The 20,822-nt window shown below is 30.7% G+C and overlaps 3 protein-coding genes across 3 annotated transcripts; 1 reads left to right on the plus strand and 2 right to left on the minus strand.

The window, feature by feature from the left end:
* Window positions 1-1,085: 1,085 nt before the first annotated feature.
* LOC130440449 (uncharacterized) lies at window positions 1,086-10,009 on the minus strand. Its single transcript, XM_056773593.1, has 5 exons — window positions 9,708-10,009; window positions 7,690-7,821; window positions 7,058-7,187; window positions 6,100-6,303; window positions 1,086-5,931 (listed from the first exon to the last, which is right to left on the minus strand). The coding sequence occupies exons 1-5, from the start codon at window positions 9,801-9,803 to the stop codon at window positions 5,252-5,254; spliced, it is 1,242 nt and encodes a 413-aa protein (XP_056629571.1). The 5' UTR covers window positions 9,804-10,009; the 3' UTR covers window positions 1,086-5,251.
* Window positions 10,010-10,391: 382 nt separating this feature from the next.
* LOC130453093 (major facilitator superfamily domain-containing protein 9-like) lies at window positions 10,392-14,470 on the plus strand. Its single transcript, XM_056792689.1, has 5 exons — window positions 10,392-10,636; window positions 10,689-10,820; window positions 11,872-12,001; window positions 12,730-12,939; window positions 13,762-14,470. The coding sequence occupies exons 1-5, from the start codon at window positions 10,589-10,591 to the stop codon at window positions 14,445-14,447; spliced, it is 1,206 nt and encodes a 401-aa protein (XP_056648667.1). The 5' UTR covers window positions 10,392-10,588; the 3' UTR covers window positions 14,448-14,470.
* An 894-nt stretch (window positions 14,471-15,364) lies between these two features.
* Window positions 15,365-19,033, minus strand: LOC130453094 (DNA excision repair protein ERCC-1). Its single transcript, XM_056792690.1, has 4 exons — window positions 18,761-19,033; window positions 17,463-17,734; window positions 17,207-17,392; window positions 15,365-16,617 (listed from the first exon to the last, which is right to left on the minus strand). Exons 1-4 carry the CDS (start codon window positions 18,834-18,836, stop codon window positions 16,432-16,434), a joined length of 720 nt encoding a protein of 239 aa, XP_056648668.1. The 5' UTR covers window positions 18,837-19,033; the 3' UTR covers window positions 15,365-16,431.
* Window positions 19,034-20,822: the final 1,789 nt, after the last annotated feature.

Raw genomic sequence — 20,822 nt, forward strand, 5'->3', positions numbered from 1 at the left:
ACATTTGCTGTTCTATGTCATACACTAGCTAATTTTTCAATTGTCTATGGTCGGCTCTATATTCACTTATTTTCAACATGACAATTAAACGATATGTATACAGTGTGTCTCGACAAAGAACAAAGGCGTATCGGAATTATTACCCTAGAAAATCGACATACAAAAGCGAAAACGGAAAGCATTAGGTAAATGAGCCTAGAAATAGTGACGCCGTTTGACGTAAAGTACAATAAAATCAAGAAAATAAGCTGAAATCAATACTATGAGAAAAATAAATATCCTCTTATTTCAATTACAGGGCCGTTAACTGATTGGAAAAAATGATGAAATATAAGAGACCGTCTGACCCAGGCCGATTATGATAGTTTTACTCTGAAAATTAGGCATTTCTTTATTCTCTGTTATTAGATGACATTCTATTTATTCCTCTGTACCTAAAAATAATTTTTCTCCTTGTTTTTTTTTCCATAAATATTATTTTGTGCGTCAACAGATTATCGAATCTATTACATTGAATTTTATTTATTTCTGTTCAACTCAGACAGTAACTCCGAGCTATTTATTAGGCATGTGTAATGGTCTTTTAAACACGATTTTTCTATTAATTTCGAACTTATCCTTTCTAGTAACTATATTATATTATTATTTTAGATTATATACTTCCTATGATCATATCTCTAGGATTATATGCATTGGATCTGAGTAATTAATCTTTTATTGTGTCAAGTTGAATTTGTGAATGACCTTTTTTTTATTATATTTCAATGTAAGTGCTGAGTTTCTTAATACAGGTCTCAGTTAATTCCCGCACTATATAGATGAACTTACTATAACTAAAATTATATTGCGACTATAGGAGTCAGTTAATTCACTCACTACATAGATGAACGGACTGTAACTAAAATAAAATTGATACTACAGGAGTCAGTTAATTTCTTTAATATATAGAGTAACTGACTATTTAGACGAACGGACTATAATTGAAATGAAATTGCTACTATAGGAGTCTATTAATTTACTCATTACTTGGATGAACGGACTATAACTATGAAATTGCTTTTTAATAAATGGAACGGAAATAATGAGAACAATTCATATAATTTTTATTAAATATAAACAATTTTTTAACATGAGTATATACCAGGTTCATAAGAATATTAAATTGTTATAATCATACAAAAATTTGAAATTGAGCTATTCAACAATTTTTGTTTTGAATCACAATATAGTTGCATCAATTAATGACATTAAAAAAATTGAAGCAATAATATCAACTTTGTTTTATTGTAAAACTAAAGCACCAAGTTATAAAACACTGCACTCAAAAACTGAGAAAATAGATCTGAAATATTAAGAATTCACCTAAAGGTGCAAGACCCAAAAATAAATATCAAGAGCTGGGGTTGTAAACAATCTTCAAAAAGCAGATTTATAGAGTACCTGATAAATTAAGGATTTGCAAAATCAGATCGTGTTAGGAGAAATTAGTGAGTTGCCTGAGTATACCTAAAGAAGTTGCTGAAGAAATTAAGTATCAATTGAAAACAGATCCAATCAACATATTGCGATATGTTTGGAATATAATTTATCCTCAGTATTAGTCAAAGCATTGTGGAGTTATGTTTAAGAGGAGTAACGGAGTGCCCCTTCAATAGAAAGTATACGGAAATGATATCTAGCAAGAATAGACCATCAGAATCACATAAAGGTAACTTTTCGCCTGAAGAGGCAAATCGGTGCTAAAATAATTTAAATGGGGATTGATGATGATGATCAGATGACCTAAAAATATTAAAGGAAACTGGATCTAAGTGGCACAGGACCGAGAAGGGCAGAAAGGGAGGTAGTGGACACTTCAGGTTGCTTGATAATTATGGAATGATTGATGAAAGAAAGGTTTACAAAATAAGAATCAAGGTCTTAAGTGGAAGTAGACTGAATGAGTGGAAGATTTTATTGGTAAGAAGTATCCATTTCTGAAACCAATACGTTTTAAAATGATACTTTTTAGTTGCCGTAATCTATTTACCCACCCAATTACAGATGACTGCAATTATATTAAATTTATTCAACTATATATGATCATTGATATAATTCAGAGAAGAGAGTTAGTAATAACAACGATCAAAAACTTCTGTTAACTGTATGCAGCTAGTCTAACCGAAGATTTTTGTGTATCTCTAGTGATATTTCTACTCATGAAGAAATAACTCACTAGAGAAAAGAGAAAACGTGATCTAATTAAAGGATATTTCTTAAAATTAGAAAGAATAGAAGATTTGGCAAAATTGAAAGACATACGAATTAAATTGTCTTAAGGAAAAAGTCATAAATGTTAATGGCTTCTCTAGTTTTTGCTAACATGCCTAACAGTAATGGAATAAATTCAAATATGAAGCCTGAGTACACCCATCCAAATAAAAAATGAGCTAGAATAAGGAGTTTCTTGGTTTCAGAGTGACATTGCCACTTTTGTAGTGAGAATTCACTATATAAAATCTTGGAATACTTGGATATGGTTTTGAGGAAATGATAATATGAAAAAAATTATAAATTACTGACCTAATAGAAAATTGAGGAGAATGTAGATCAAATTCAGTCAGAAAATTTTTTTAATGTACTTTTCTCTTCATAAAATTAGAATCTATAGAATATTTGGTTGAATTGAAAGGTATACGGATGTATTCTGCTTCGATGAGATTCTAAGATATATTTCTGGCTTTTTTAGGTTTTTTGCTAGCATTAATACATAAAATTTTGAAAATTATAACAAGAAAAGCTGTTTTATGCAAATATCTTCAAACGAACTTCAAACAAAAAAAAATTGTTTGATTTAACAGATTTTTTTTGAATAAGAGAAACAGAAGTTTTTCCGTTTCTTCTAGCTATTTCCAATCTTCTCTAAAATATGCCTAACAAAAATAAAATCAATTTAAATATGACGTATGTACGTATTAAAGGGATGGAATTACAATAATTGAAGTTCAAATATCCCCAAATTGTTCAAAGTAACAAAACCTTATATAATCAAATACTAACTAGTAATACTACAAGGAATGTGAAAAGTAATGAATGATAGTAGTTTTAATAATTTAAATACACTAAGAATTAAGGGTTCTTTACTTTTATAAACAGATTTTTTAGCAATTTTCCCAAACAGGATGAAGCCAAAGAAAAGCAGTACCTGATATGGGATCACTTATCAAACTCCTCTAAATTTTTCAATTCAAATCTTACTGAACTCACTGTTTACACTATCACCACTACACTAAACAAAAATTACATTGTCTTATTAATTTAAATTAACGTCTTCGGAAACTCAGTCTCTGAAGACGATAACTTGGTTATCAAAACGTGCATCAGACAGTGTACTTGTGAGTAGTATTAACAGTTTCATAGCAAAATTTTAACTTAACTCCTCAATTCTTAGTTTATACATATACTGACTGACAATAATAGGTGAAAACAATGGAATTTTTAAGCATATCTGTTCAATCAAAATGCCTAAAATTCACAGGTGTCACAGCCAAGTGACTTTAAGAGAAGTCGGAATGTTGAACTACCGGAAATTAGCGATAAGTTTCGAATTGGATCAACAGTTCTTTGCCTCTTATAAAGTGCGTGGGTTCAAGACGACCCAGATCATAGAACCAGAAGCTCTGGACGTTATAGAGAGACTACAGAACGACAAAATCGTCTATTGAGGTTAGAATCACCTGGGCAATTTTAAATCATGATCGATATGCGTTTTGGTCTGTTTTCCACATCGGGTGCCGATTCTTACAGCTAAAAAAATTTGGTGCTCCGCTTTAGGGATGTACGATCGTCAAGTAAGGGTGTGAAATCAACATGGAGGATTGCACATCTACAATTTGGAGGTTATAGTATGACATGCTATTGCATATGGTAGCAGATCAATGTTAGAGGTTATATAAAGCTAGTGGCTTTATTCAAAAACCGTAAGTTCCATTCCATATCTTCACCTAATGCCAGACCACATGTTAGCAGAGAATCTATAGAGAACGTGGATCAATACGGCCACCAAGTTCGACTGATTTGTCTCCAATTTAACATAATTGATCACAGACTGTTGAATTAGCAGCTTATTATATAGACCTTAACTTAACTTAACGTTAAGGTCTTATATAGACCTTAACGACAGTAGATATAGCCAATTATCCGCCATTGTACTATTTTTGAACAGATGGCAAATACTATAGAACAATGGCGGACCATTGGAAAAGCTGAAATTTCAAACATTAATTTAATAAGGAGCATTCAATACGTCTTGCGAAAATTATTGAAGCTATTTTAACAGATATGTTAACCTTTTTTGTCAGGCAGCGTATAACAGTTACGTTAAGTGAGATTGGTGTAGACAATTGAAAAATAAACAGATAGTAATAAAAAAATATTGTAAATACACTACGAAAATAAATAATTTGTGATAAAATTTATTTAAAACAATTTCAACTAACGAGACATTTAGTAACATTTTGATTAAATTTCTTTTACTTTTTAGTTTTTAGACATTTATATTTTGATATTTTGAGAACCTCAAGGAGAACGCGGACCTCCCAGACCACGTTCCAAGTCAAACAATATCGCCTCCCAGTTTGTCACCAATTCAAATATCTTGGGGTCTTGATAACTAAAGATAATGACGTGACAACAAGAGTTGCACGGGGAACAAATGCTTCTGGGTAGTCCAGAGTTTAAGAGTTCAAGTTTTGAGGGCTTTCATGATGATCAAAGTTCCACAATTTACAAGAAAATAACCCATTCCGTAGATGGAGACATCGACATGACGAACACATGGCTCTGTTTGTGAGAACGGTGCGTGGAGGATCCGGACGAATGCTGAGCTGAGGCAGATTGTAGCGTTAATTTGGGGATGGGGGCGTCTGAGGTAGATGGGACACGTGGAGAAGATGCCTTCTGATCGATACTAGCGCAGAGCCTTATATGGAGTTCCTGGAAGACCGCGCCTAAGCTGGTTGAAGGACTTTGAAGCGGACCTGATCCAGCTAGGGGTTTGATGTTGATAAAAATTGCACAAGGAAAAACAACAATTCTGACATATTAATTTGAATAAATAAATAAAAAATAGTAGATGCCCCCATAGGGTAACTAAGAATCTACCAATTTTGGTTGTAATAAAAAAAGATTACAAAGATCCTTCCATTGAGAAATTAAAGTTTTGATTTTATATATATTTAAAATAATTATAAAAATATAAAGTTGATTTATATCATTTTATTTTGTAACGATTGGGAGCCATGTAACGATTCAAAATAATCAAAGATCCAACTAATGGTAATACTGAGAATATAATAACAGCGTGATGTCCGATTTGGTTGCACAAAATACCAAACACAATAGGTACTGTTAATCCAGCACCAATACTTATAGAATTTCCCAGTACTTTCAAATCTGTATTTTTCCTGTCATTCACTAAATCCTCCCAATAATCTAGAATTAAAGTCCTTGCTAGAACTATGGGAATACACAACGCAGCATATATGGAATAAACGGGAGAATAACAAGCAAGGAAAGTGCATACCAAGAGTACGATGAATCCACCATTTATAATCAATATGATAGGTACTTGTGACATTTTAGATTTGAACTTATTACACAAATAGATACCAATAAACATTAGAGCGTTCATGTATGAAGTTGTGTAACCGATAGCTACCGAATCAGCTTGAAAATTGTACTTCAAAATTTGTGTGAATTTTGAAAAAAATATTGTGGTGCTTGCAGTGAACATATACTTCATTGAAATCAAGTCCCAGTTAGTTTTGTAATCCGAATTATTAAAATGTTGGACTGCATCTTTGATATATTGCGCTGTTCTATTCATTACTGACAAATCACTGCCTTCAGACGGAGAATCATCATCTTCATGAGAAACTGTCGTCAATAAACCTAAAAATAACAGAAAAAAAATGCTTGAATTAAAAATATCCATCATGTATTCAACAAGATATCTTGTAGGTGATAAAATCAACATGATAAAAGATACACAAGGATACAAATAAAAAAAAGGAAATTCGAAAAAACAAATTATTCATAATATAAGGAAAAACTACTTACATATATTTATTATAGTTAAAACTGATGCCAAAAAACAAGAAATAGCAAAACTGATGTCGAATAGACAACCGGTCAATATAGGTCCTATTATGTATCCAGAAGAACTTAAGATGTTGAATATTATCAACTGGTATTGAGTCTCATCGCTAGGAACTTTTTTCATTAGAATCGCTTTGGTTAAAGAGCTAGATTGATTTGTTGCAGCTGGAAACATTCAAAGAGTAAACTCATTGCGTAAATATATATTTTCAATTCTGTTTATTCTAATTATTTCCACAAGTATTTAGTACTACAAGATTTGCTATTCACATTTATGTTATGGTAATGAAAAAACAAGTATTTTTGGTCGACACTGTGTTTTTCAAACTATTTTCTATAAACATTAATATCTACATCTTTTCATGCGTTTGAACCTATTAATGAAGAATTTTTCCTCTCTAACATAGATAGCTTCCAAATAAGCACTTCAAATGCAAAAACGATTTCTTCTGGTGTTAAATAAAAAGAAGATATGTCAAATTAGGCCTGTGTGGTGGATGGCCTATCAACAAGACCTTCTAACTGGTCAAAAATTCAATTGTTGAGAAACTTCACATCCAAAAGGTGGTTAGTACTCTAGTTCAAACGCGGTGTCAAAGGGGAGGTCACGGGGGTCAAGCTTTGGTAGAGTTTAACAAGACAACTAAGCAGTCACGTACAGAAAGTCCTGATCACAGTTTTACTGTTCCTATTTTTATTTTTTATTTCAGGACCCCCCCCCCCCCAAACTGAGAAGTCTCTTCTAGAATCGAATGTAATGTTTATGATGATTTAATGCTATTGAGCAATAACCTCAAATTTGATTGAAACAACTACACTCAGAAAAATATTTGTGAAAGATTCTAATTAATTTTTCAAATATCTTCAGTGCAGATTATTGTATCTGGTTTAATGAGTTTTGTATTCTAATTTTACTTACCAAAAATACATCTGGCAAGTATAGTAAACCAAGAGCTATTGGTGAGGAAAAGGAGAGCGTGGCATATAGCGGCAATATTAAAAATAGTATAAAGAGCAGTTTTTCTGCCTTGAAAATGTATTAGATCCCTCTGTAACAAATATTAAACAATTAAAATATAAAAATGTGGCGAATGCGCATATATATATATATATATATATATATATATATGCATTGTTTCTATAAGCTGTTTGTATTATATTTTGACTGTTTTCATAGAGATAAGACCTTTTTTTGTATTCAATATTCTGGAAATTTAAAAATCCGAATTATCTGGAAAGCTATCGGTTATAAATAAACAATAGTTTAGCAGCCAGAGTTAGTAAATAATTTGATGTTATATTGAACACATCGAAATAGTAAAAAGTAAACCAAACAGTGAATTTAAATAAATTAGTTAATTATTCAGTAATAATTGTTAGTGGATAGTGAATAGTTTAGTGTATGAATAAATTCCATAAGTAAAATTCAACACATGTATAAACTTTCAATTTAAGTTGATATAAGAAGCTTTTCAATTACATAAAATGAGGTTAGTAGGGTTAATTATAGAATCACAATTTAGCAGACTTAGTAAAGAAAATTGAACTTACAATAATATCGGAAGACAGAAGTTGTGCAATTAAAGTTGTAACGGCTAAAAATCCAATAGTCACATGGCTTCCTCCGAGAACAAATATATATGGAGGCAGAAATGCATATATCAATCCAAAACTTAATGAATCCTGAAATAAATGATGAGATTATTATTATTAGGTTAGGTTACTATTTGTAAAATTTGGCAACTAGGCCAAGACGCGTGAAAACCCGGATTTTAGAAGTCAGAGCTCGGGCATGCCAACAGAATTTTTAAAATATAATCAGTGTAATAAGAAATAAATTATCTTTTCATTTATGTTCATACCTTATAATTGAATTAAGTCATCTTTTATCATCATTTTAAATCTACCTAACAAAACAGAATCTTATGACAGTTTTTGTTTTAATAATCAGTGAAAACCGAAATCCATTAGCAACACGCCACGTCACGTGTCAAATATGTGTGCATATGTTTTTCCATTCAAATCAAATGTTTGCGTACCCACTCAGCCCACCATACGCCACGTCACGCCACGCCATCCCACGTGGGATTATAACATATTGTTGCACTGAGAGAGAAAAAAAAATTACAATATTTTACATAATTTCGAAGCATTAGATTTAATATTTTACTAAGAAAAATACAATTTCGTGTTCAGTTTTTTTACCAGTGATTGCAGGGGCGTCGCCTTAGTCGATTTTTTTGCTCACCAGTGTATATCTTTGTCAGAAGCAAATCCATTGAATTCTGGCATGATACAAAACAAAAATACATAAATAAAAGAATATTTTAGACAGAGAAAAAAATGATTATACATATTAGTTGAAGCAATTAATGAAAAAGTTCCTATTTACAAGTCAGTAAGGTTAAATTTTTGGATAACATGTATTTTTTGAATTTGATATGAATGTTTAAAAACTAGGACATCCTTTTATTTTGTAATTAATAATTTAACAAATTTGGATGATTAGGTATTAGGAAATAATTTTACTTTGTTTTCAACTATTTTATATACAGATTAAGAACTGTCGAAATTAGGTCATAATTTTATAAACAAATATATATAAAAAAAACTACAATCAAGGTGGCTTCCCAGAAATTGTTTATTTAAAACGGTGTCTTAAATGAATTAGTAAAATTCTTTTTTATAACATTATCCCAGGGGTGGTCTAATCCATTGTAGGGCACTGGGCAGGCATTAGATTCCTAGATTCCTTGGGCGAGGGGCTCCTCTCATCGTTGGTCCTACCCTACTGAAATCAAGTAATGCTTTTTAGGCATAAAAAGTATAGAAATCACAATTTAATTTCCATTTCTCACCATCTAAGACTGAGAATATAATCATTTTATGTTAGTGTCAATTCAGTTTTTTGCCAATTGTCACCTAATCTGTTATCTTTAATCCTTTTCTATAATCTATACTGGTTTTTTCCTCTTGGTACCTCTATGAATTCTTCTAAAGAAATTGTTATAATTTACAATTGTACCTTTGTTCTTTATTTAAACTATTATTATCTTAAATTAATGTTTGGAAACTTATTGTGTTTGACAAGCGTTTGAAAAGGCGTTTTAAAGACTATTACTCAAGATCTTCTGGACCAAACAGTAAGAAGTCATCAGAAGAATGAAAAAAAGGACAAAAGAAGAGGAGTTATAATAAACATAAAAACTCGCAAACTTCAATATTTTGACCACATAATGCGAAACGAATCCAGATATGCATTGCTTCAAGCCATCCTACAAAGCAAAATATTTGAAAAAACCTTCTGCCCTAAAAACATTTGTCATCAATAGGCACCACAAGAAGATCATATTTTACCAGTTTTCCTCATTCCTTGTATTTTCAATATGATGTATGAGATGTGAGAAAGCAATGAAAATTCTTTACCCTGATGTACTCAATATTTTAAAAAAATTTGAATTACTTTAATAGTTTAAATATTTATTTCAAGTACACACTTATAAAAGTCACGAGATATAAGCAGACCTATGTAGTATTAAAAGATTAAATAAATTAGAAATTGTACTTACGAATAAAGTTATGAGTTGTAACGTAAAAATATCATCTAAGGGTTCCATTCCTACTAATTGGCAGTTTTTTATTAAATGAACATATTTTCTATACATTAAGGAGATATTCAATGATTCGAGACGTTAATCAGCATATCTGTTAATTTGTGAAGGACCTTGGCGGTTTTAGACATCAATGATTCTAGATAGACAATTTCAAGTAGTGGGTATTTATAATAATTTGAGCATGGAAAAGACACTAAAATTTTTTATTTTGTTTACACATTTCAAATTGCTCCTGTCACTAGTGTCACCATACGAACAGTTTACATAAGAACTGTTCGTTTATGTCAATTTCTGGCATGGTGCAACGAAAATAAACACGTGTACCTATCATGAGTACATTCCACTAAGCACTCACGATAATCACGCTCCTGATCTTTCCAGTTCCACTTAGCCCAGAGCGTTATAATCATAAACCCATAAAGTGGAATGACTTACGAGGCATTTTAAGCGTTGAAATAAATATTAACGAATAGCGAAATAGAAAAAAAAAGCGAAAGGTTATGTTATAATTTGTAAGTTATTGAATTTTTTTGTTGAGTCCTTAGTTTGAAAATTCCGTTAATTCTTGCTCACTCTTCGACTCACTTCATAACAAGGATCATCATGAGCGACCACTACGATTGTAGCTGCTATGTTGAACGTTCAAAAGAGTATTTCTGGCGCCGTGAACGATCAGTGGAATGTACCATGATTTTTATTTTTTTTATCAGAACATATGTAAATGCGAAGGACGTTGAATTATCATAAGTTAGTAGTAGATAGATATGGGACATTGAGAACGATATCAAATACTTGTTTTATCAATTTTAGTGGAGTTTGACAGACACATTTATGTAATGGGTGCAATAAAAACTGTCAATTTAATATATGCAATATCATTTTTGGTATGTGGCGAGCAACAATTGAAATTAAATATGTTTTTATTTAAATTTTCAGGATTTGTTTGCTGTAGGATTGACTTTTCCTTTGGTCGGCAATTATTTAAGAGATATAGGAGCTTCCCATACCACTGTAGGTCTAATTTCTTCAACGTATTCAGCTATTCAAGTTTTATCTGGACCTTTTATTGTAAGTTTAATCAAAAGCAGGCACCTACATTCAAATAATACTTTGTATCAATAACCTATATAATAACAATGTTCCTTGAATGAAACCATCGTTATTTCTGGTGTGACTAGGTTGTTTTAATGATTCTAATGGATAAATTTAATGTTGCTTTGTTTGTAGTATTATACATTTACAATAATTTATTTATCTCTAGACTTGTTATGCCATGTTCATAGTGGATAGTGGGCAGCCAAGGATTCTTAATTTATGACAGGTTCATATAGGATAGTGGGCCGCTAAGGATCCTCAAGTTATGCCATGTTCATAGTAGGATAGTGGGCGGCTAAGGATCCTTAAATTATACCAGGTTCATAATAGGATAGTGGGTGGTCAAGGATTCCTAATACCAGGTTATTAGTAACATAGTAGATGGTCAAGGATCCTTAATACCAGGTTTATAGTATGATACCGGGCAACCAAGGATCATAGTTATGCCAGGTTCATAAAAGCATAGTGGGTAGTCAAGGATTTTTAATGCCAGGTTCATAAGAGGATAGTGTGCAGCTAAGGATCCTCAAGTTATGACATGTTAAATTATTGTTTGATGTCATTATTTAAGCATGATTAATTCCAAAACTGGGTTTTGTTGTTATTTATTCAATTATCCTTTATTGATAAAATTCGTCTTACACATTTCTCAATAAAAATTGTTATTTTAGTGAATAAAAATTGTATTTTGAGAAGTATTGAAAGCAAATAAGAAATTTATATCTATTTAAAATGATTTTACTCATTTGGTGTGCGATTTAGAAGATTAAATTGGAACTTTTGAAACCATTGGTGATATTTATACTGAACATTGTCACTGCAGTAAAATACCAAATTTGGAAAAGAGTGAAATTGGTTGTGGTGATTGTGTTGGGAAGTATGTTGGGCAGACTAAGAGATCCGTTATTTGACCTTCAGTCTCTGAAGACAATTACTTTGTTATGATTTTGAAGGTGTCTCAATTTTTGTTTCAATAAAAGTTTACAATTTCAAGGTATAACTATCTATGATTAATGTTTTTTAGGGCGGCTGGAGTGATGTGCGAAATAGAAAATCAGTTTTAAAATTTACAATTGTGATATGTGCTCTATGTTATGCACTTTTAGGAATTACTAGATCAATTATTTTCATAACAGCTGTAAGATGCGTATTAGGTATGTTCCCTGTAAACTACTGTTTTTGGTACTACTAAAAACTGTTTCAGTTTTATTTACACATACATACATGTATTAATCTAAATAATTTCTACTATTTACTCCTGAAATAATTTAGAAATTTAATATTTTGAAAATGAATGCTGCCGTTTTTTCAAAGGAGAAAACAACTAGTTTCCTGGCTAATGCCTTGATGAATATTGAATTACAACTCCTCTGAAAAGCGTGATGTCAATCGATCTTTTGCCAATATTAACATCCCCAATGACTTGCAATTGCAAGGTTTTGTAACCACTGACTAGTTTCGACATTATTACGTTTCATTAGAGTGGTATAACTCTTGTTCGGGTTTAAATTTTACTGTATATTAAAATCAGTCCCTTTACTCCTTTGATTACTTCTTGGATTCCATTTTTGCTTCATTTCAATCCTTTTTTTTGTAAAGTTTCTCATGGTCCTGGTATTTTATTGTCAATATTTTTTCATCCCTTTCTATCTATCTATGAAATTTTCTACTTTTTTTGTTTTCAATCCATTTTTTTTTCATCATGAAATGGTTCTTTTTGATGAGCCCTGTCCATTCCTAATTCCAGAACTCCATTTGTGAGTTCTATTTGCTGTTTCCCTGTTGGATTGTTATTTTTTTACAAAATTTTTATACAAAATGTTGTCTTACATTTACTATACAGTGTAATATTAATTATATAAATATTTAATTTTCTTATTAGGTTTATTCAAACATACTCAAAGTATTTGCAAGGCTGTGATAACAGATTTAGTGCCTTTGAAAGAACAAAATGAATTTTTTGCAAGGTCTGCTGCTGTTGCATCATTCGGTTTTATTATAGGACCTTTTGTTGGGGGACACATATCAGAATTTGAAAATGGTTTCACTTATGTCTGTCTCTTTACTGGAATGTTATTTATCATTAATTATGGTAAGTGAAAATAAGATAATTACTTGAAATAGTTTTTATTTTTTTTAAATAAATTTATTATTTTAACAAAAGGACTTAACAGGATATTTTATCGAGCCGTAACGGTGTAGTTGGAAAGGTTGTCGAATCTAATATTTTATTTGGTTTTTATGATTTCATTTTCTGTAGTTCATATATTATGTCAATGCTTAGGCAAATAATTATTGAATTTTTTCTCAAACGAAACATCCTGCTACCTAGTATCAAAGTTGCCTTTCAACTAGACAAAAAATTGAGGAATGGTGAGGATGAAAGTATGTTAACAGGCATGAAGATTTTAGATGAATTCACTTTGTATCTATTCAAAAAATATAAATTCTACTTAAAGCCAGAATCAGCAGAAACCCAGTTGAATTCCCGAAAACAATGTAATCTAAAGAGTTGAAAAACAAAACTTGACTTTCCTGTTTCCTAAATTAAAAAACACAAGGCAAGGAACGTAGTTTAAAGCAGTTTTCTTCTACTTGTATAATAAAAACAGAATTTAATAATGTTTCACTAGTAGTTCAACTCCACTTAAAGCTATAAATTTTTCTTTCTTTCTTTTCATGTGCAACCTTAAAAACTCGTGGTTCATAAAACTTAATATCTAAACTTTAATGCAACAGTTTCTGCTTGTTATTGGTCCTACAGACACCTATGGTGGTGAACGTTCTGGTCGTACATTTGAAGTGGTTACTCCAGAAAAACATTAAAATTTAAATAAAAACCTTTTAAACCTTGTTTTATTTTTAAATATGTTTTGATTTAAAAAAAATATTTATTGGAATTTGTTTTATTTAGGTTGCGCTTGTTATCTACCAGATGACAGAAAAACGACCAAACACGGTGAGCTTAGTTGGAAGATGGTAACAAATGAATTTAAAAAATCAATTAAAGAAATAAAGGACATCGATTGGAAAGTACATTGGGATACTTTCTTATTAAAATTTTTATTAGGATTGACGATAACAGTATATTTTTCAAATCAAGCTATATATTTAAAAGAAACATTTCATCTATCTCAAAAACATATCGGATACATGATTTCATTTTTCAGTACTGTAGGAGTAATATCTGGGTTGTTTCTCAAAAAGATCGATAACTTTTTGAATACAGATATATATTCAAAGATGAGTTTATGGTTCGGGGTATTGGCTTTATGTTTTATAACGCTTTATTTATCACCTAATATTTTCATATTCATGTTTTTCTTAATACCACTTTCTGTCGCCGCTTCCGCAATGAGAGTGACTAGTATGGAACTGATGTTCCAGAAAATCGAAGCATTGCACAGAGGATCCTTTTCCGGTGCCTCGAATAGTGTCATGTCTATTGCGAGGTTCATGACACCACTTTTCACCGGTTTAACTAGTGATATTTTCAATGAAAAATCTGTGATGTTGATTGCCGTTGTTCCTGCTTGCCTAGGAGTATTTGTTAGTATATTTACAAAAACGAAATATACAGCTAATGTTAAAAATAAATAAATGTTTTTGTTAGAGAGTTTAAATTTCTCTATTATATTTTTACTCAATTATTGTGGGCTTTAATAAAAATGTGGCAAAACTTAATAACAGTAACATAACATCGAAAAAGTATAAATATTCAACAATTTGAGAATAGACAAGATAAACAGTCATGGAAAATGAGTATATAAGGATATCAATAAAAGGAAAGAGGAAGAAGAGAAACTGGAAAGAAAACATGAGTTACATAAAAACACAATTGGGCTAGACACATAATAAGATCAACAGAAACAATAAGAAAAGTACCTGGAGAAACGAAATATGGAAGTAATAACATTGACAAATATAATAAAAGCAACCAAGATGACCAAAAAGAAAGTAGAAGAAGAGTTATGGTTCATGTTAAATGTATTAAAGACTTATTTAGGAAATGGTAAAAACTGAAAGGAAAGGATTAATGTAATATTTTTATTCAATCATTGTTCGAATATGGAATGAGAATCATAATAATAAACAAAAGGGAAAAAGAACTGAGCTATATGAATAACAAAACTCGAACTAGACGCATAATAGAATCAACATAAATAGTAACAAAAGTAAAGAAGAATCTGGAGAAATGTGTAAAAAGATAAGGAAGTAATGAAATTGATAAAAATAATAAAAGCAGCCAGGATGATTGAGAAGAAAGTAGAAGAAAAATTAATTTATAAACTCATGGTAAATGTATTAAAGACATGAATGAAACAATGTATGACAATAAAAAAGGAAGAGGAAGTCAACTATTTAACAATTGACAGGATAAACAGTCAAAGAACATGAGTTTAATAGGATAACAAGCTTTCGGAAATCAAAATAAAAGTCATATCTTTATAGAATAATTGTTCGAAAATGGTCTGAGAACCACCATAATAAAAGGGAAGAGGAAGAAATTAAAAAAAAAACAGTTGTATAAAAACGCAACTGAACTAGACACCTAATAAGATCAATAGAAATAATAAGAATAGAAAAGAGGAACCTGGTGAAACGAGATAAAAGAAAATATGGAAATTATAGATAAAATATCAGAATTGATAAAAATAATAAGAGCAGTCAGGATGACCAAGAAGAAAGTAGAAGAAAAATTGATGTTCATTATAAATATATTAAAGACATGGATGAAATCGTGTGAAACAATAATAAACAAAAAGGAAGAGTAATGTCGTTAACTAACTGATAGAAAACTAATAAGAATATGTGGATTAAAAGTGAGAGTGAAAACAGAAAAGACACCAAAGAAATGTGATAAGTAATATGATACATAAAGACTCAACTGGGTTAAGAAGAAAATAATAAGAAAAGTAACAGAAGTAATTTTACTACAACCAAGGGAATGAGAAAGACTTGACGAAAACATTAACAATTGAAATAACATCGGAAAAGATAAATATTCAACTATTTAGGAATTGACAGGAGATAAACAGCTTGTATCCTAAATGTAAGAGTAGCATCAATAGGGACAAAGGACCAATTCCTTACAGCCCACTCTAAAATTTAGTAGTTAAGGAATAAATATGACAATTCCCGCCAAAAGGGTTTTCCCCCTGGGATTATTTTCGTGGGAGAAAGTTTATTGGTGGGAAAATTTAGTATAAAACAGGTAAGTCAAATTAATAGGTTTTATTTTACCTTCAGTCTATGAAGATGATATGACAGAATAAACAGCTTGTATCCTAAATGTGAGAGTAGCATAAATAGGGACAAAGGGCCAATTGCTTACAGCCCACTCTATAGTTTAGTAGTTACGGTATAAATGTGAAGATTCCCGCCAAGGCAATTTTCCCGTTGGAATTAATAGTGTGTTCAGAATGTCTGAACCAACAAAACAATAATCCAAGTATCAAAATTACTTAAAAGTTTGCGTTTTTTCCATTGCGCTTGTTTTCACTTGTAAAAATAAAATTTAATTTTAACAAAAAATGAAATATTCAACTATATTTGGTACAAATTTAAATAGTTCTTAATTGTGTCACCTACAAAATCTTTCATGTAAACATGTATACAATTTATTAGCCTTTCTCAAACCGAAACCGGGAATTTCTGCCAACTGTAGTTCTGATGCCTGTATAATGCCATTCAGAGTTTTGAATTTGTCGATTAACGCCATTGCGTCAGACTTATTTATTGATCTCACAGATGTTAAAACTTGTATCAACTAAAAACAGAAAGAATTTAAAAAAGAATAACAGTATCCAAAAAAATCAACACCAAAGTAGGATGATTGAATGTAGGAAAAAAGAACATTTGCTATATAGATCCTAGAGCCGGTCCTGACGGATTGTAGTGGAATTCTAAAATTCGGCTTCTTCATATAATTAATGGGTACGTAAGGAAGTAGCGGTAAAGCTATTTATCCTACTTTGTAACTTTTTTTTACTTAGACCACAGAAAAACCAGTACAAATAAGGTTGATTTGTATTTATATTCTGGGCTCTTTGATTCCTGTGTGAAGAAGAACTCAAACTAGAGTCTAACGTTGATATTTGATATTTGTTGATTCCATGACAAGGATACTTTGATAGCAGAATGAATTTCCTAGTTTCTATCTGAAAGATTCTCAGATAGGAGCCTAGCGATGAATGTCTGGTACTGGGAAAGAAACTCCTCTACCAGCTTCTTTGATGGTTTTTAAATCATATGTATATTATTTAATTTTGGTTAATGATACACAAAACCAAAGAAATATAAAAGAAAGACATAATGAGAAATCAGAATTTTATGATTCAATATATTAAAATAATTACCCTTAAATATGGCGAAGCTTCCCCTTTTTCTTTAATACTTTCTGCTGGTTTATTTTCGTAAATTTTATAAGTTTCTATTATTTTTCCTGCTTCTTCAGGACTCCATGCCAGTATTAATGTCAAGTCTGCCAAAATACATATTCTTGTTAAATTTTTTAAAACGTGATGTGGATCTTTAATATCAATCTAAAAAATATTGATTTACATATATTCTATTTTCTTATTAAATGCTAAATTATTAGTGAGAGATCCCAACCTGAACTAAAAGAACTCTTAGCTGGTACATTTGCCCCAACTTTTTTAATCTTTCATGAATGTAATCAGGATTTAAATTATGGTATCTAATAGAAAGAAATAAAGCGCAAGTTGTTAATCCCATTTGATAATCTGGTATTATATCCTCATACTCCCAAGGAACGTTGTGTATTGATTTCAGTAGAGGGTTTCCTCGTTGTTTCGGATTCACCAATATACAATGAGTTTTGCTACTAGGTATCTTGATATTTACATTAACTTCCTTAGATGTACCTTTAAAATTCAAATATACACAAACTTTTTACGTATATCATCCATATAAAATAAAGTTTATCATATAAAGGCCTTTAATTTTTAAAGTGTATTTTTAATTGCCAGAAGTAACAGCCTAAGAATATTAACATTGAAAGAGATATCCAGGTATACTAATGTTAGAATTTATAAGACACCTCACCCTGTCACACGCCTGTAATATAAATACTAGAAAAAATTTTGAAGGAAAGCAGAGTTAGGACTCTTGAAATGAGTTGCATAGAAGATACCAGAGGAAAAGAGGTAGATCAACAAAACAGTGGAGGGAACATACTGTAGAATGTAGGTAAATTAGTTGATTAAAAAAATGATAAAAGCAAATAATTTCACAGTAACTCCACCAAAAATTCCTGAACCTGAAGGGCTTCCGTGTATTGTACTACTTTAGAGAGTCCCACTGGATAATTTGTCTACAGTCAAATTGCTCCCATGTATGAGAATAAAACCACTAAAGCAGTGTTGTCTAGTTCCACTAATAATAAATGTTTCAATGAATTTCATGAATTGTGTTTACCTTACATAGAATTAAATAAAAATGACATTGTGTTATCTTTAATTTCATAAGGCCCTAGTGGGTCTTGAACGACCCATGATAAATATCATAAACAACAATTCAAAGATTTCTTAAAAATTACTGTAGTACATACATTTACTCAATCAATATTTTTTTCTGAGAGTAATAAGAAATGAGTATTGACGTTTTTCCTTCCATAGCTTCATTCATATAAGTAGTATACCAATGAATTTTTTTTAACATGAAATAATGTTTTTTAACCATTCTATTCGTGAAAATAATCAAGGATCTTACACAGAATCTTAGTTCTCAAATTGTTTTATTGATGAAAAATGTAATTGATATGATTGATTGTGAGCTAATCTATAAATCAGTCATTGATTATATTTTAAGTATTCAGTTTTCTAATCTCATTGAGCGAAGGGAAAGTTGTATCCTCAAATAATCAAAAAATATAACAATTAGGTACTTACTAGCAGTTTGCTCGGTTTCGTTAACAAAAAAATCTGTTTCGAATTCAGTTGCTACGTCTTGTAGAGAATCATCCATTATAAATTGTTACTTTTTTATAATAAATATTCGATTAAGATAATAAAAAGTATAACAGTAATGTGCATAAGCTTGAAAATTCTGTTCAAAAATTATATACACATTCTGTTTTTAAATTTCATTTATTTTAAAGGTTATGTTATGTTCTTCTCTTTTTACTACGTTATGGATCTTTACAGAGTATGGATTGGCAGTCCCCTTAGTAATTCACAATAATTATAGATTTCAATGTCATCTTGAACAAATTATGATATATCAGAAATAAAAAATTATTACTAAATAATAAAATAAATATACAGAGTCATCTATTGGAAAACTTATATATAAATTGAATAACTCTTTTTTATCGACTGTTGTCACAAATTTTGTCTGTCAGGTGGTGCCATCAGTAGAATTAATTTGAACCACAGTTAATTTATGCGATGTTGTCACTTCGTTTTTAAATTTCGATAAATAGAAGATACATTTTCAGATGAATGTTGTTATAAGAACTATATTATATCTTCCAAAGTTTGTCTCTTTATTTGTAAAATAGATGATACAGTCAGTTTTATATAGAAGGCTATTGAGTTTTGTTCAATCTATATCAAAAATATAAGAATCTACGGGGGCAGTCAGAAACTATTAAACAAATAACTGAACTAAACTAAAATGTAGAACTTTGTTTGAATTTTATTTATACTATTCTCAATAGAATTAAAATCTAAATTATTACTAATTTCATAATAAAATATTACTTATACATATAGAAAACTAATTGAGAATGAACTCGTTAAATGATTTTTTCATATTTATTACACAAAAACTATAACGAGCTGTTATAGACAGAGCATCGATTCCCAAACTACCAATTTCCAAATCTTTTAAAAAGTGAAGATTATATTTATTTATGGAAACTTAATTTTCAACGCCGAATTGATAGTTTTCGAAAAAAAAGGGCTAGAATTGATTGCTTGATAGGGTGCATTATTTCGTAATAAAATCAAATAAACAAATTTTCAATTAAATTTTAACTGATTGTGCTGTGAATAGATATCAAAAAATCTACAGTGACAAAATTTGACGAGGGAAACGTGATCAGAAGCTTTTGCTCAATTCCCCGCAATCCAAAATTTTTTATACCCACATCGCTTCATTAGTGCTAAGCTAGAGTAGCTTGCCTTGTAGTATCACGTTCTCCAATCATCATGCAGGACAATCAAATGTTGAACGTATGTCTGAATATCTTCATCAAGGCGTTCTACCTGCGACAAGTTTGAAAATTGTGAAAATTTCAATTTACCAAAAAAATCTGAAATTACACTCTTTATTTTTATTAAATTGAGGTAATTGTAAGTTGAGGTCGTTAAATTTTTGAGCAAATCTGTCCAATATACGATGTTTGCTCAGGTTTTCTGTTAAATCAGCATATTTACTTTCCAGAAACTCTAAAACTGAATCAAAAAGTGAATAAAATCTTGCACCTTTCAACAACCAGTCTACTCCGGTATCTAACAGCATTCGTTGGGAGTCAACGGCAGTTAACAATATTTTGTTAACTGCATTAATCATAAATTCAAGCGATTGGTCTATCGCTACTAGATGTTGTCGGTGGATAACGCAGTGAATTGCAGTTACATCTGGTATAATTCTTTCAAGATGACTTATAAACTCACGATATCGCCCGACCATGGCTGGAGCTTCATCTGTTGCCACCGAAATAACGTTTGTGAATCGAATCGATTTTTCCTTAAAACAATCACTCAGGGCAGGACTCGACAAATATGGAATATTCAACTTTTTATAAGTATAAGTCGCACAGTTTCTTGAAATATTGATACGAGAAGTCTTCTCTTCACTATAGAAACCATATAAATTTTCATGGAACTCCGCTTACGATTGGGGCCCCCCATTTTTTGTTAGGCCCAACGTAGACCTCCGTCGAATCTCTCGTGGACCCCTGCCTGGACCATGTTGGGATTCACGAAGATAGGGGAAATATTTATA

The sequence above is a fragment of the Diorhabda sublineata genome, chromosome 2 (genome assembly GCF_026230105.1).
Source record: "Diorhabda sublineata isolate icDioSubl1.1 chromosome 2, icDioSubl1.1, whole genome shotgun sequence".
NCBI classification, from domain to species: Eukaryota; Metazoa; Arthropoda; class Insecta; order Coleoptera; family Chrysomelidae; genus Diorhabda; species Diorhabda sublineata.